This window comes from Pristis pectinata, chromosome 5 (assembly GCF_009764475.1).
Source record: "Pristis pectinata isolate sPriPec2 chromosome 5, sPriPec2.1.pri, whole genome shotgun sequence".
Taxonomy (NCBI): domain Eukaryota; kingdom Metazoa; phylum Chordata; class Chondrichthyes; order Rhinopristiformes; family Pristidae; genus Pristis; species Pristis pectinata.
The window spans coordinates 78,193,266-78,205,492 of record NC_067409.1 but is presented as its reverse complement, the minus strand read 5'-3'; the positions used below and the strand labels follow the sequence as shown (position 1 = coordinate 78,205,492).

Genomic DNA, 12,227 nt, shown 5'->3' with positions numbered 1-12,227 from the left:
AAGAGACTGTGGCTAAGTCACTTGAAATACAGATTGGAAACAGTAGGAGAACTACTCTGCCTTTTGCAGGGCTTCCTCTGTTTTTTCTGGATTAGCCTTCAATGCTTGGGAAGCGTCGTTGACAGGAATAGGCATGAACCTCAAGGTATAATTCCTGCAAAGAAGAAAAATAGGGTTAACGTCAATCAATGACATCACATGCCTACTGCTTATTTTAATTGCAAATATTGTTAGACCTTGATAAATATACATTTAACCCTCTTAGTGGTAGACAGTCAACTGAGTCAAAACACTGTGGATTCAAGCTTCACCATGGCCTTGAGGACATGACGCCAACCGTTCCAATGGTTCGATGACAACCATCTAGAAATTGGAGCTTGTCGTGCTGCTAATTTTATGCGCAAATTACACCTGTGATGCTGTCATCAAAAGGCATGATGTTCATCTCTGCTTTATGGACATATACTGGAGCAAGATTATACAACCAACAACTTTCCTTTACAACTCCCGGTGAAACAAGGAACATAACCCACAGCAAGTTATCAAGAAAAAGCGAGTTAAAGGCTGCTCACTGGGGCCTCAATGTGTAACTGTCCGCATGTGTCCACCTTGCTTTTCAATGCTGCACGTATTTGTTACGTATTGCCCAGTTGAACAGTGTTTTTTCAGATATTAGATATTTATTTATTAGTCACATGTACATTGAAACACACAGCGAAATGCATCTTTTTGCTTTACTGAGAATGTGCTGGGGGCAGCCCACAAGTGTTGCCACTCTTCCAGCACCAACATAGCATGCCCACAGCTCCTAATCTGTAAGTCTTTGGAATGTGGGAGGAAACCGGAGCACTGGGAGGAAACCCACGCAGACATGGGGAGAATGTACAAACTCCTTACAGACAGTGGCGGGAATTGAATCCAGGTCACTGGCGCTGTAATAGCGTTACGCTAACCGCTACACTACCGTGCTTATTGCAGACTTGCAAAGTCAAGCAAGGTGCAGATATGCTGCAGTCTCTGGCTGAACAATGAGCCCATGCCTTGCTGTGAGTGAGATCATTCTCTACACAGGACTCAAACTGAGAGGACAATACAGTGGGGGTGTGGTGCAACCATACACGAAGGTGTGTGTTTTCTTTTTTACCTCCAACCATGATTTCCCTCATCCCCACGCTGTCAGGGAGAACGTTCTTTAAGGCTGTGAGCCTGCAATTCCTGGAGAGGCAATGACATTAAACTGTGCCCTCTGCAGGGATCCGCTGCTGGGAACTCTACAGGTCCAATTTTAACCCAGTAATTGCTGCAAACCACTCTAACATTTCTTTTTACAGAAAGGAAACTTTTGCTAATTTATGATTTTGATGTTTTTTTGGTTTTGTGCACTATATGAGGATGGAATTCAATTTCTAGCCAGAGTGAATTCATGTTTCAGTCCAGCATGGAGCAGAAACTATGTTAGAACATAAGAAAGAGAAGAAGTGGACCACCGAACCGCTCGCATGTTTCCCACCATTCAATGAGATCATGGCTGATCTTTCAGAGTCATAGAGTAATATAGTGCAGGACCTTTAGCCAAACTGGTCCATGCCAAACAAGATGCCCATCTAAGCTAGTTCCATTTGCCTGAGTTTGACCCATATCCATCTAAACCTTTCCTATCCATGTTTAGATGTTTACCTGCCTCAACCACTTCTCCTGGCAGCTCGTTCCACATAGGTACCACCCTCTGAGGGAAGAAGTTGCTGCTCAGGTATCTTTTAAATCTTTCCACTCTCACCTTAAACTTATGCCCTCTTGTTCTTGATTCCCTTTCCCTGGGAAAAAGATTCCCTTTTCCTGGGAAAAAGACTGTGCACATTCACTCTATTTATGCCCCTCATGATTTTATACGCCTCCAAAAGGTTACCCCTCAGCCTCCTCTGTTCCAAAGAATAAATCCTATCCTGCCCAACTTCTCCCTAGAACTCAGGCCCTCGAGATCTGACAACATATTCGTAAATCTTCTTTGCACTCTTTCCAGCTTAACAGCACCACTCTCCCTCAAGTATTCCATATCATTCAATTGATTGATATCTTGAATATACCCAGCAACTCTTGGCTAAAGAATTCCAAAGATTCACAACTTCCAAGGTGAAGGAAATTCTTCTCATCTTGGTCCTGAATGGTTAACCCTTCACTTTAAAACTGTGACCACTGTTCTGGACACGACAACCAGGGAAAACACCTTTCCTGCATCTGCACTGTAAAACCTCGACAACTTCTGTTTCAATTATATCACTTTTCATTCTTCTCAACTCTACAGGGTATACAGCCAGTCTGCTTAACCTCTCCTCTGCTAACCCTCATCTCAGGAATTTTTATTGGTCTCCATTTTATATATCCTTCCTTAGATTGGGAAACCAGACCTGTTAACAGCATTCCACATAGGATCTCCACTGCATCCTACACAATTTTAGTATCTTCACTCTTACAGACAAATGTTCTTGCAACATACCTCCTGTCTTCCAAATCACTTGCTGTGCCTGTAGTGTTATCTTTTAGCGATTTGTATGCAAAGACACCCACACTCCTTTGGACATCGACATCATTCAATCTCTCACCATTTTAAACAATACTTCTCTTTTCTACTTATTTCTACCAAAGTGGACAACCCCACATCATCCACACATTATTCCATCTTCCAAGTCTTCGGCTTTCACTTCACTATCTGTACCCTCCAAAGCCTTGTATCCTCCTCGCAACTTATGCAGCCACCCAGCTTTGTATCATCAGAGGAGCTATCTTTAGATGACATTTTAAGACCCTGCATAGTGTTCCAGCAAACATGTGGTCCTCAAGAAATTTCACTAGTACTTATTATCTGACAGTAGTTTGTAGCTCGGCAAAATGGAATTAGCCGCTACTGGCACGCACACTCCAGATCTGCACTTCAAAAGGAACTTGTTAGTTGTAAAGTGTTTTGATATGAAAGGCTTTGTAATAACTACAGTTCACTCTAATACAAATTAAACAATTTTATAAAGATCTCTACAAAAAAATGTTGAAAAAGTGTTGTAATAGGATCAAGAATCCTATATAAAGTGTAACAGAAAACAAACTCCATTTGCAATGAAATTCCTCTCTTTGAAATAGAGCTTCTGTATGAACCATATATGAACAATTTTAGTCCAGTTTCCAGTAGATAAAACTGTTCATATAAACTGGTGACTATTTGAGTAAAATGATAATGTGGCCATAAAATAGATGCTGGGTAGAAGCAGCTACACCAAACCACCATTGTCTGAGTGGCTTTCTGGTCAAATAACTAGGCAATTCTGGAGTAAGTTGTGAATGTTACACACACACACACACACACACACACACACACACACACACACACACACACACACACACACACACACACACACACACACCTATAGTAAGATATCTGGCTTGTGATCTATCAGCGAGTTGTTACATGCCCTTTTCAGCTAGCAAACCCTGACGATGTGCCTGCTGGATAAGATTCTCCATGAGCCCCCGCATGTGCTTTCACAAAAATTGACTGCCACGTCAACTTTTTATCCAAACTTAATAGCAAGAAGCCTCAGCAAGTTTCACAAAACTTTGCACCTGAACATATTTTCCAAAGAAAAAGAAATTTTGTGAAAAACTGAGGAGCTTAGGATTAATATTCTATAACTAGTGGTAAAATGGATCAGGTTTCCTTCCATAGGTGCAAAGGAAATGTAGGAAAACAAGTCCATATAGATTATCTACCATCATCCTGGTAGTTCCATGACACACCATCATCAGATATATTGATTACTCCAAGCAATCAGTCCATGCAAATTCATTTACAATAGGTCCAAACTTGACATGGGAGAAAACTGTAGCAGTCACGCACTTTGGGGACCAAAGATCCAAAATTTTCTTGTTCCTCCCAAATGTGGAATTTACCTCAAATTGTTGTGGTATGCAAAGTGCATTTAATATGCATCTGAATACATCAATTCCATTTGCTTCCACCATCTCCCCAGGAAATGACTGACCACTTACTAATTGAAATAGTTCCAAATCCATGTACAACTGCAATCCATCTCCAGTTTCTATCCATCCTAAAGTTTTCAAATCGATAAAGTTAAAATATATGCAGTCAAGGCATCTAATTTCATGATCCTGGAGGTGAATTAACTTGTTCAGGCAATTTGTCAGGGAGGGAGGGGTGAGATGGGGGGGGGGGGGGGAAGAGAGAGAGAGAGAGAGAGAGAGAGAGAGAGAGAGAGAGAGAGAGGGGGGGGAGAGAGAGAGAGAGAGAGAGAGAGAGAGAGAGAGAGAGGGGGGGGAGGGAGGGGGGGAGGCGGAGAGAGGGAGGGAGGCAGAGAGGGAAGCAGAGAGGGAGGGAGGGAGGGGGAGAGAGGGGGAGGGTGACAGATATCAGTAAATGATGTGCAATTAGCTATGTTAAAATTCATGAGAGTAATTGTTAATACTGGGTGACTAATCCAGAGTACAGATAATACACAATACACCAAAATATAATAAACACCAGACAAGGAGCAAACTTTATGTTGTGTATGAAAATTAATCATTGCTCACTGTGCTAAATTTATTATTGATTTATGATTTTTGAAGCTATGTTAATTTCTTTAGAAAACAAACCCAGTTTTCAATCCGATTCTGAAGCATGAATCCTTGCTAGAGGAGTTCTGTGATCATAAATTTCTCTAGCACCCTTGTACTTGTGCAAGTGATAATGAAGGTACAAATGGCATTTGAAACACCTGGATAACTATGTTTAGAAGTACATTTGTCGAACTGAATATTCACCACCTCCTCCAACCACAGACAAATTAACAACAAATGTAACATTTCATTATGCTCATTTCCATTGTAATAGTCAATGCCTTTAAAAATCAAAATCCTATTAACAAACTTCCTTTTCAATACAACATGATTGCAAGTCCAAGTAATCAGTGTGGATAAACTGTGATAACTTAGCAGCAGATTTCCACTACTGAAAGGCTATTAATTTCAATGTAATAGAAAAAAAGAATCACTTGTGTCATTCAGGCTATTTTGGTCTCGACTCTATTGCAGACATTCCCTCGATTCTCTCCATCCCTCCCATGCTGCCCAACTTGCTGAGTATTTCGAGCATTCTGTTTTTATTTCTGCTTTCCAGCAACTGCAGATTTTTGCTTTCTGGCTACTTACGTTGTAATTCGTTGATTTGGCATCCAGCATTAATGACATTAATAATGGGTTTCCTAATTAGCCTTGTGTCACTAAATGTTAAAGCATGCACAGTATTACTTCACTACTGTTTATTTTTTCTGAACAATGTGTTCTAGTTAGACTGCTGGTGTTAGGTTGAGAGCAATGAAAGGATTTAAATAGAAATACTCTTTTTTAAAAAGTAAAATTTGATATTTCAGGAGCACAAAGAAAAGCTTAACAGCTCCTCAAATAGTTGTTTGAATGACGAAAGGTGAACAACACAATTCAGTAATGCATTGACCTTGAAATTTACAAAATTATAAAATAGATTGATAGTTGGAATCTTTTTTTCCCGGGACAATGGAGACTAAGACTAGAGGGCACAGGTTTAAGGTGAGAAGGGAGAAATTTAAAGAATATCTGAGAGGGAAATGTTTTTCACACAAGAGGGTGGTGAATATTTGGAATGATCTACCAGTGTCGCCACTTTCAGGGAACTATGTACTTATACCACAAGTGGGGGCAAAAACTATTACAATGTTTCAAAGGCATTTGGATAGGTACTTGGATAGGAAAGGAGTGGAGGGATATGGGCAAATGGGATTAGCATAGATAGGCATCATGACTGGCATGGATGAGGTGGGCCGTAAAGGGCCTGTCTTGGTGCTGTATATTACTAAGATTGAATCTATGGTTGACCATACCACTCTTACCTCTGAGGCAAATGGTTGTGGGTTCAAGTCCTATCCCAGAATCTCAAGAATGAGAAGACATGCTGACCATTCAGTACAATACTGAGACAGTATTGCACAGTTACAGGTGGAGTGCCATTTTTTTTTAAGAGGAGTCATTAAACTTGCTTTACATCCTTTTCTTCATTATAATACATTTCATAGATCAGAAGATCAGCAATGCTCTTTGGGGATTCCTACTTTCTAAACACTAATCAGTTGGTGACAGTGATCACTCGAGCTTCTACTTAAACTAATCACCAATTAAATACCATAAAACATTATATCCACCTCACCATGCAAGTGTAGAGATGAAAATTATGGTCTAAAGGTCTTTGATATTTAAGTGTTCAGAGCTGTTGGGAAAAATGATCACTTCTCAGCCATAGCAATCTTTGTCTCAAATCTTTCTTCCATAGACAAACTCAGACCAATAAGTTTTAATTTGGGACAACAAAAAGGCCTAGATCATGGTACGTGAAGGCTGCAGAGATGCTCATTAACGTTTGTAAATTGGTTGGAGAGCACATCTGATACAACGCTCTGCTTGAAGCAACCCAAAGTGACTGGAGACATGTATGTCTGCTTCAGGAAAATCTGGTTACTCAACCTAATTTCCACCACAGTAATACAAATAAAAAATTATTAACTCGCGCAAGAGCAAGCCTGCTTCACCAGTGTATTAAATACACCCTTCCAAAAGAATACTATTGAGTATTTATTTCCCAAATGTTTGAACTTATCTACATTCATTACAATGGGAAATAATTTGCTTTTAATGTTAATATCCTTTTTGAAAACCCCAAATAGGATCTCAGAAGGAAAAAAAAGGAGGAAATTGTGAGACATTATTGTTTTTCTTCCCCAAAATCTGAACACTACCTCATCACTCAAAAGTGGTTTCAGTGTTTTTAAATGACTTTTGTGGTGACTCCATTTGATTTTAAGGGAAACAGATGTGGCAAATGTAGATCAGTGAACACATTATTTTCAGTATTTCAGGTTGTGGAGCTTCAACTGAATCAAGGACCTATTCTCTTTCGAATACACCTGAAACCAAATTCAACTTTCAATTAATTCAGAATTATACAAGACTTACTGAAAACAAACACCAATTCCCCTTGCTAAATATCAAATTTCAATATAGGGGTGATCCAATCATGGAGTCATAGAGTTATACAGCATGGAAACAGGCCCTTCAGCCCGGCTAGTCTGTGCCGACCAAGGTAACTAACTGAGCTGGTCCCATTGGCCTGCATTTGGCCCACATCCCTCTAAACCTTTCCTGTCCATGTAACTGTCCATGTCTTTTAAATGTTGTGATCATACCTGCCTCTACCACTTCCTCTGGCAGCTCGTTCCATATACCCACCACCCTCTGCGTGAAAAACCTGCCTCTCAAGTCCCCTTTAAATCTTTCCCCTCTCACCTGAAATCTATGCCCTCTAGTTTGGGAAAAAGACTGACCATCCACCTTATCTATGCTCCTCATGATTTAAATAACTTCTACAAGGTCACCTCTCAGCCTCCTTCAATCCAGGGAAAAAAGTCCTGGCATATCCAGTCTCTCCTCAGAACTCAAGCCCTCCAGTCCCGGCAACATCCTTGTGAATCTTTTCTGCACCCTCTCTAGCTTAGTCACATCCTTCCTATAGCACAGCAACCAGAACTGCACGCAATATTTCTGATGTTGACTCACTAATGGCTTATACAGCTACAACATGACATCCCAGTTCTTGTACTAAATGCCTTATCCGATGAAGGCAAGCATGGCATATGCCTTCTTCACCACAGTGTCAACCTGTATTGCCACTTTCAGGGAACTATGTACCACCAGGTCTTACTGTTCTACAACACTCACCAGGGCCTTATCATTCACTGCACACCACTGGTCACTGGCCTCCAATCTGAAAAACAACACTCCACTTGCTACTCTCTGACCCCTTCCTCCAAGCCAGTTTTGTATCCAATTGCCTAACTCACCCTGGATCCCACGTGATCTAACCTTCTGCACCAGAGAGACCTTGTCAAAATTCTTGCTCAAGTCCACATAGACAGCATCTACTGCCCTGACCTTGTTAATCCTCTTGGTCACCTCTTCGAAAAAAAACCAGTCAAATTTGTGAGGCATGGTATCCCACGCACAAAGCCATGCTGACTATTTCTAATCAGTCCTTGCCTTTCCAAATGCAGATAGGTCCTGTCTCTTCGAATCCCTTCCAATAACTTTCCCACCACTGATGTTAGGTTCACCAACCTGTAGTTCCCTGGCTTGCCCTTCTTAAATAAAGGCACAGCATTAGCTACCCTCCAGTCTTCTGGCACCTCACGCGTGGCTAAAGAAGATACAAAAATTTCTGCCAGGGCCTAGCAACTTCCTCCCTCAGTGTCCAAGGATACATTTGGTCAGCTCCCAGGGACATATCCAGGTGAAACAACAGAGTTGAAAAGAATTTAAGGAGGCAAGGGGGTTTCAGTTAAGGTAATTGACATCATAAACTTGAACAATTGCAGTTTCTTCTAAATGAACTGACTAGTATGATCTTGCCGGCCGCATTCCTGCAGCCGTCTGCCAGATTTACTGGTGTCGGTACTGTGGATATTGTAATTTGAAACGCTTGTAAAACAATCAACCAAAACCAGTGCAGATTGGAATAAAGCCTCAGCAGGCTGTAACAACCACTATTGTATGCACTTAGTGGAAAACAATGAGAATGCAGCAGGGAGGGAATACAGATAAGGCAAAACAGTGGAACAGATGGCAGTAGAAGTCTGAAAGAAAAATGTATGCCCCCTGGAGTAAATTAACTGATCTAGCTTGCCCAAGTGTGGTGCAGTGCAAAGCCAATGACATCAAAACAGATAACAGGCATGTGAGAATTACAGCAAATAACAGTAAAATATCACATTATGGATTAGAAATTCTTTGGTGCTAGGAAAGAGCGATTAAATCAGTGGTGTTTGATGGAGTACGGAAAAAGGTTGGCATAGTGATGCATCAAATAATGCTGTTGCCTTGTAGTTCATGACTCGAGTTCAATCCTGACCTCTGGAGCTGTCTGCGTGGAGTTTCCACATTCTCCCTGCGACTGTGTGGGTTTTCTCCTGTATTCCAGTTTCCTCCCATATCCCAAAGGGACGCTGATTTGGTGGGTTAGTTGGCTATTGGAAATTATTCCAAGTGTAGATAGATGGCAGGGAAATTGAGGGAGTTTATGGGCATGCAAGAAAGAAAAGGTTGCAAAGAAATAAGTGTGAGAATGAGACTGATGGGATTGCTCTCGGAGCCAGCATAGCCTCAACATTGTAAGAAAAAAAATAAACTATGAAAATATGAGCTGCTTTCTTTCAGGACAGGTGCTGCAGAATTCAAGATCTTGAACTGTAGATTGAGCCTTGCACACCGGAAGACTTACCCTAGACAAACCCTACCATGGGGGAGAGCACGTAGGAGGGGTGTGAATGAAGAAAGGTCCCTTCACCAGCCTGATCTGGGAATATACTGTTGGCCATTCATTGTTGCTGGGGCTAAATCCAGGAACTCCCTTCCCAACAGCACGGTGGGAGTACATTCACCAGAAGGTAAGCAGCAGTTCAAGGCGGTGGTAAGTTATAGAGTGATAGAGTAATATGGCACGGAAATGGGCTCTTCGGCACAACTTGTCCATGCCACCAGGATGCCCATCTAAGCTAGTCTCATTTCCCTGTGTTTGGCCTCTATCCCTCCAAACCTTTCCTATCCATGTACCTTGTTCTCTGAAGCGTTGAAGAGAATGGCCTTTATGCTAAATATCCCTGAAAAAAATGTCCCCTGCCAACCTTCCCCACTTCTGCACAACATCGTAGCTGACAATCTAGGTCTACCACATAACCCTGGAAAACAATGGTTCACTTAGGCGGCACGGTAGCGTAGCGGTTAGCGCAACGCTATTACAGCGCCAGCGATCGGGGTTCGATTCCCGTCGCTGTCTGTAAGGAGTTTGTGCGTTCTCCCGTGTCTGCGTGGGTTTCCTCCGGGTGATCCGGTTTCCTTCCACATTCTAAAGACATTCGGGTAGGTTAATTTGGGGGTTTAAAATGGGCAGCGTGAACTCATTGGGCCGGAAGGGCCTGTTACCACGCTGTAAATAAAACTTAAAAAATTTAAAAAAACTTTATGTATCTCAGGAGCCACTTCTCAATCAATGATGCAATTCACCATAGTCTTCAGTATTTATAAAATAAGATTTCTTTATTAGTGACATGTACATCGAAACACACAGTGAAATGCATCTTTTTACATAGAGTGTTCTGGGGGCAGCCTGCAAGTGTCGCCACACTTCCGGCGCCAATGTAGCATGCTCACAACTTCCTAACCTGCAAGTCTTTGGAATGCGGGAGGAAACTGGAGCACCCAGAGGAAACCCACACAGTCACGGGGAGAACGTAAAAAACTCCTTACAGTCAGTGGCCAGAATCGAACCCGGGTTGCCTGCGCTGTAATAGCGTTACGCTAACTTACAGGCTTTGGTTGTCTGAGGAAATCCAAGTCTGGGATAAGTGAACTGCATCAATGTCCTCTCCCAAGCTAATGTCCTGAGCATCCAGGGTCTTAATCTGCTTAGCTAGCTCTGCTGGGCAGGCTGCGCTGTTCACAAGAGGTCCACCTATCGCCTGCCAGCTCTTTGATCCACCTCTTCCCTCCAACTTTTTATACCGGCCATATCCACTCTATCTTTCAGTCCAGATGAAGGGTCTCGACCCAAAACGCCAACTGTCCATTTCCCTACACAGATGCTGCCTGACCCACTGAGCTCCTCCAGTGGTTTGTGTGTTGCATTGTTCACAAACCTGGCAAGAGATTTCCGATAAAGGCCCTCTACTCCTAGCTCTGTCATAGCAAAAGGTTACCGTGAAGGCAGAGGAAACAATTCAGAGATGGTCTCAAAGCATCCTTATAAACTATAACATCCTCTCCAACGTGTGGGAGATCCTGGCCCACCACCACTCAGAATAGAGAAGAAGGATCCCAGAAGGCACTGCGCATCTCATCTCTCCTTGATGGTACTTACAGGCTGAGAAAAATGGTGGGGAAAGAGCACAAAACCTTCCAAGCAACCACCCAGCCTGAGAATGGAACAGCAATGTTCTGAATGATCATTTTATCCAAGCTCTCAAATCAGCAGTAAACATGGACATGTCTCATTGGGAAAATAATTATGAGCAAGAAGTGAAATGGCCCAACACGACTGCTATGTTAAAGCAGAAAAAGAATGAAGAATAATTTGCATTGGTCATCAGGACTGAGAAAGAGAGAAAACAAGTTAATCTGGGTGGCAGAGAAAGGTGGTGAGGGCAGTGGGTGGAACAAAGGGAACGTCTGTAATAGGGTGAAGTAATGTGGTCATTAAAATAGCTGCAGCCTGTGCCAACTGGAGAATACAATGGAATTAGCCACCTCAGAACCCACAAAGCTGAAGCAGATGCAAGTCATCCTTGATCCTGAGGGACTACTCAAGAAGATGACGACGACAGTGGATTTACTCAGCTGAGCTACTTCACCAGCACATCCCAGAACCACAACAGGTACTAACCATGAGAACAAGGCAGTGGTTCCATGGGTACACCTACAAAGTTGTTCAAACAACCTGCAGGATCCCTCACAAGTCACATACCATCTTGATCGATTACTATTCCTCCATTGTTGTCAGATTTAAATCTTGGTACTCCCTACTCAATACATCTTTGGGGGTAGGACTTTTGCCATACAAGGCCTCTGCTCATGTGCACTTTATTCAGAGGACAATTAGAGAGGAGATATAAATTCCCAGCAACGTCCTCATCCAGTGTAATGTTAAAGCAAATGTACAACTCCAGTGAATTGTGAGGTTTTCCCCATCATTCCCAATAACATCAGTTGTACCGGTCTGCACAAGAGGCCAAGAGTTATCTTGAATTCAAGCTCTGTTATTCAAAACTATGGCAAAGTTTGAACCAGAGAAGTCCTGGTGAAACCTCAGCTGAACATTTGTGAGGTTATTAGCAAGTGCTGCTTGGTGGGCATGTTGTTAACACTTTGTAATGAAAAAAGGTTAATGGGGTGCATTTGGTCTGAGAGATTTGTCCTTGATTTTGTGGACAGGATATACTACACAATTTTTCACTTTGTTGGGTAGCTGCTGACATTAGCTCATGGTTGCCTCAGCTGGCTAGACCATGGTACTATCCAAATCAAATGCCTTGGTCAAAGGAAAGGGAACTGTCAAATTTTGTTCATTCTTTTCTGTTAGGATTGATAGAACCATGAAGACACAAGAG

At 42.1% G+C, this 12,227-nt stretch overlaps 1 protein-coding gene across 4 annotated transcripts in view; it reads right to left on the bottom strand.

Moving 5' to 3' along the window:
- LOC127570627 (F-actin-uncapping protein LRRC16A-like) overlaps nucleotides 1–12,227 on the bottom strand; it is a 261,851-nt gene that overhangs the window by 68,716 nt on the left and 180,908 nt on the right. For all 4 annotated transcript variants that reach the window (XM_052016361.1, XM_052016362.1, XM_052016358.1 and 1 more), the window contains exon 23: nucleotides 61–154. In XM_052016361.1, the coding sequence (XP_051872321.1) occupies nucleotides 61–154 (94 nt within the window). The remainder of the gene's footprint in view (nucleotides 1–60; nucleotides 155–12,227) is intronic.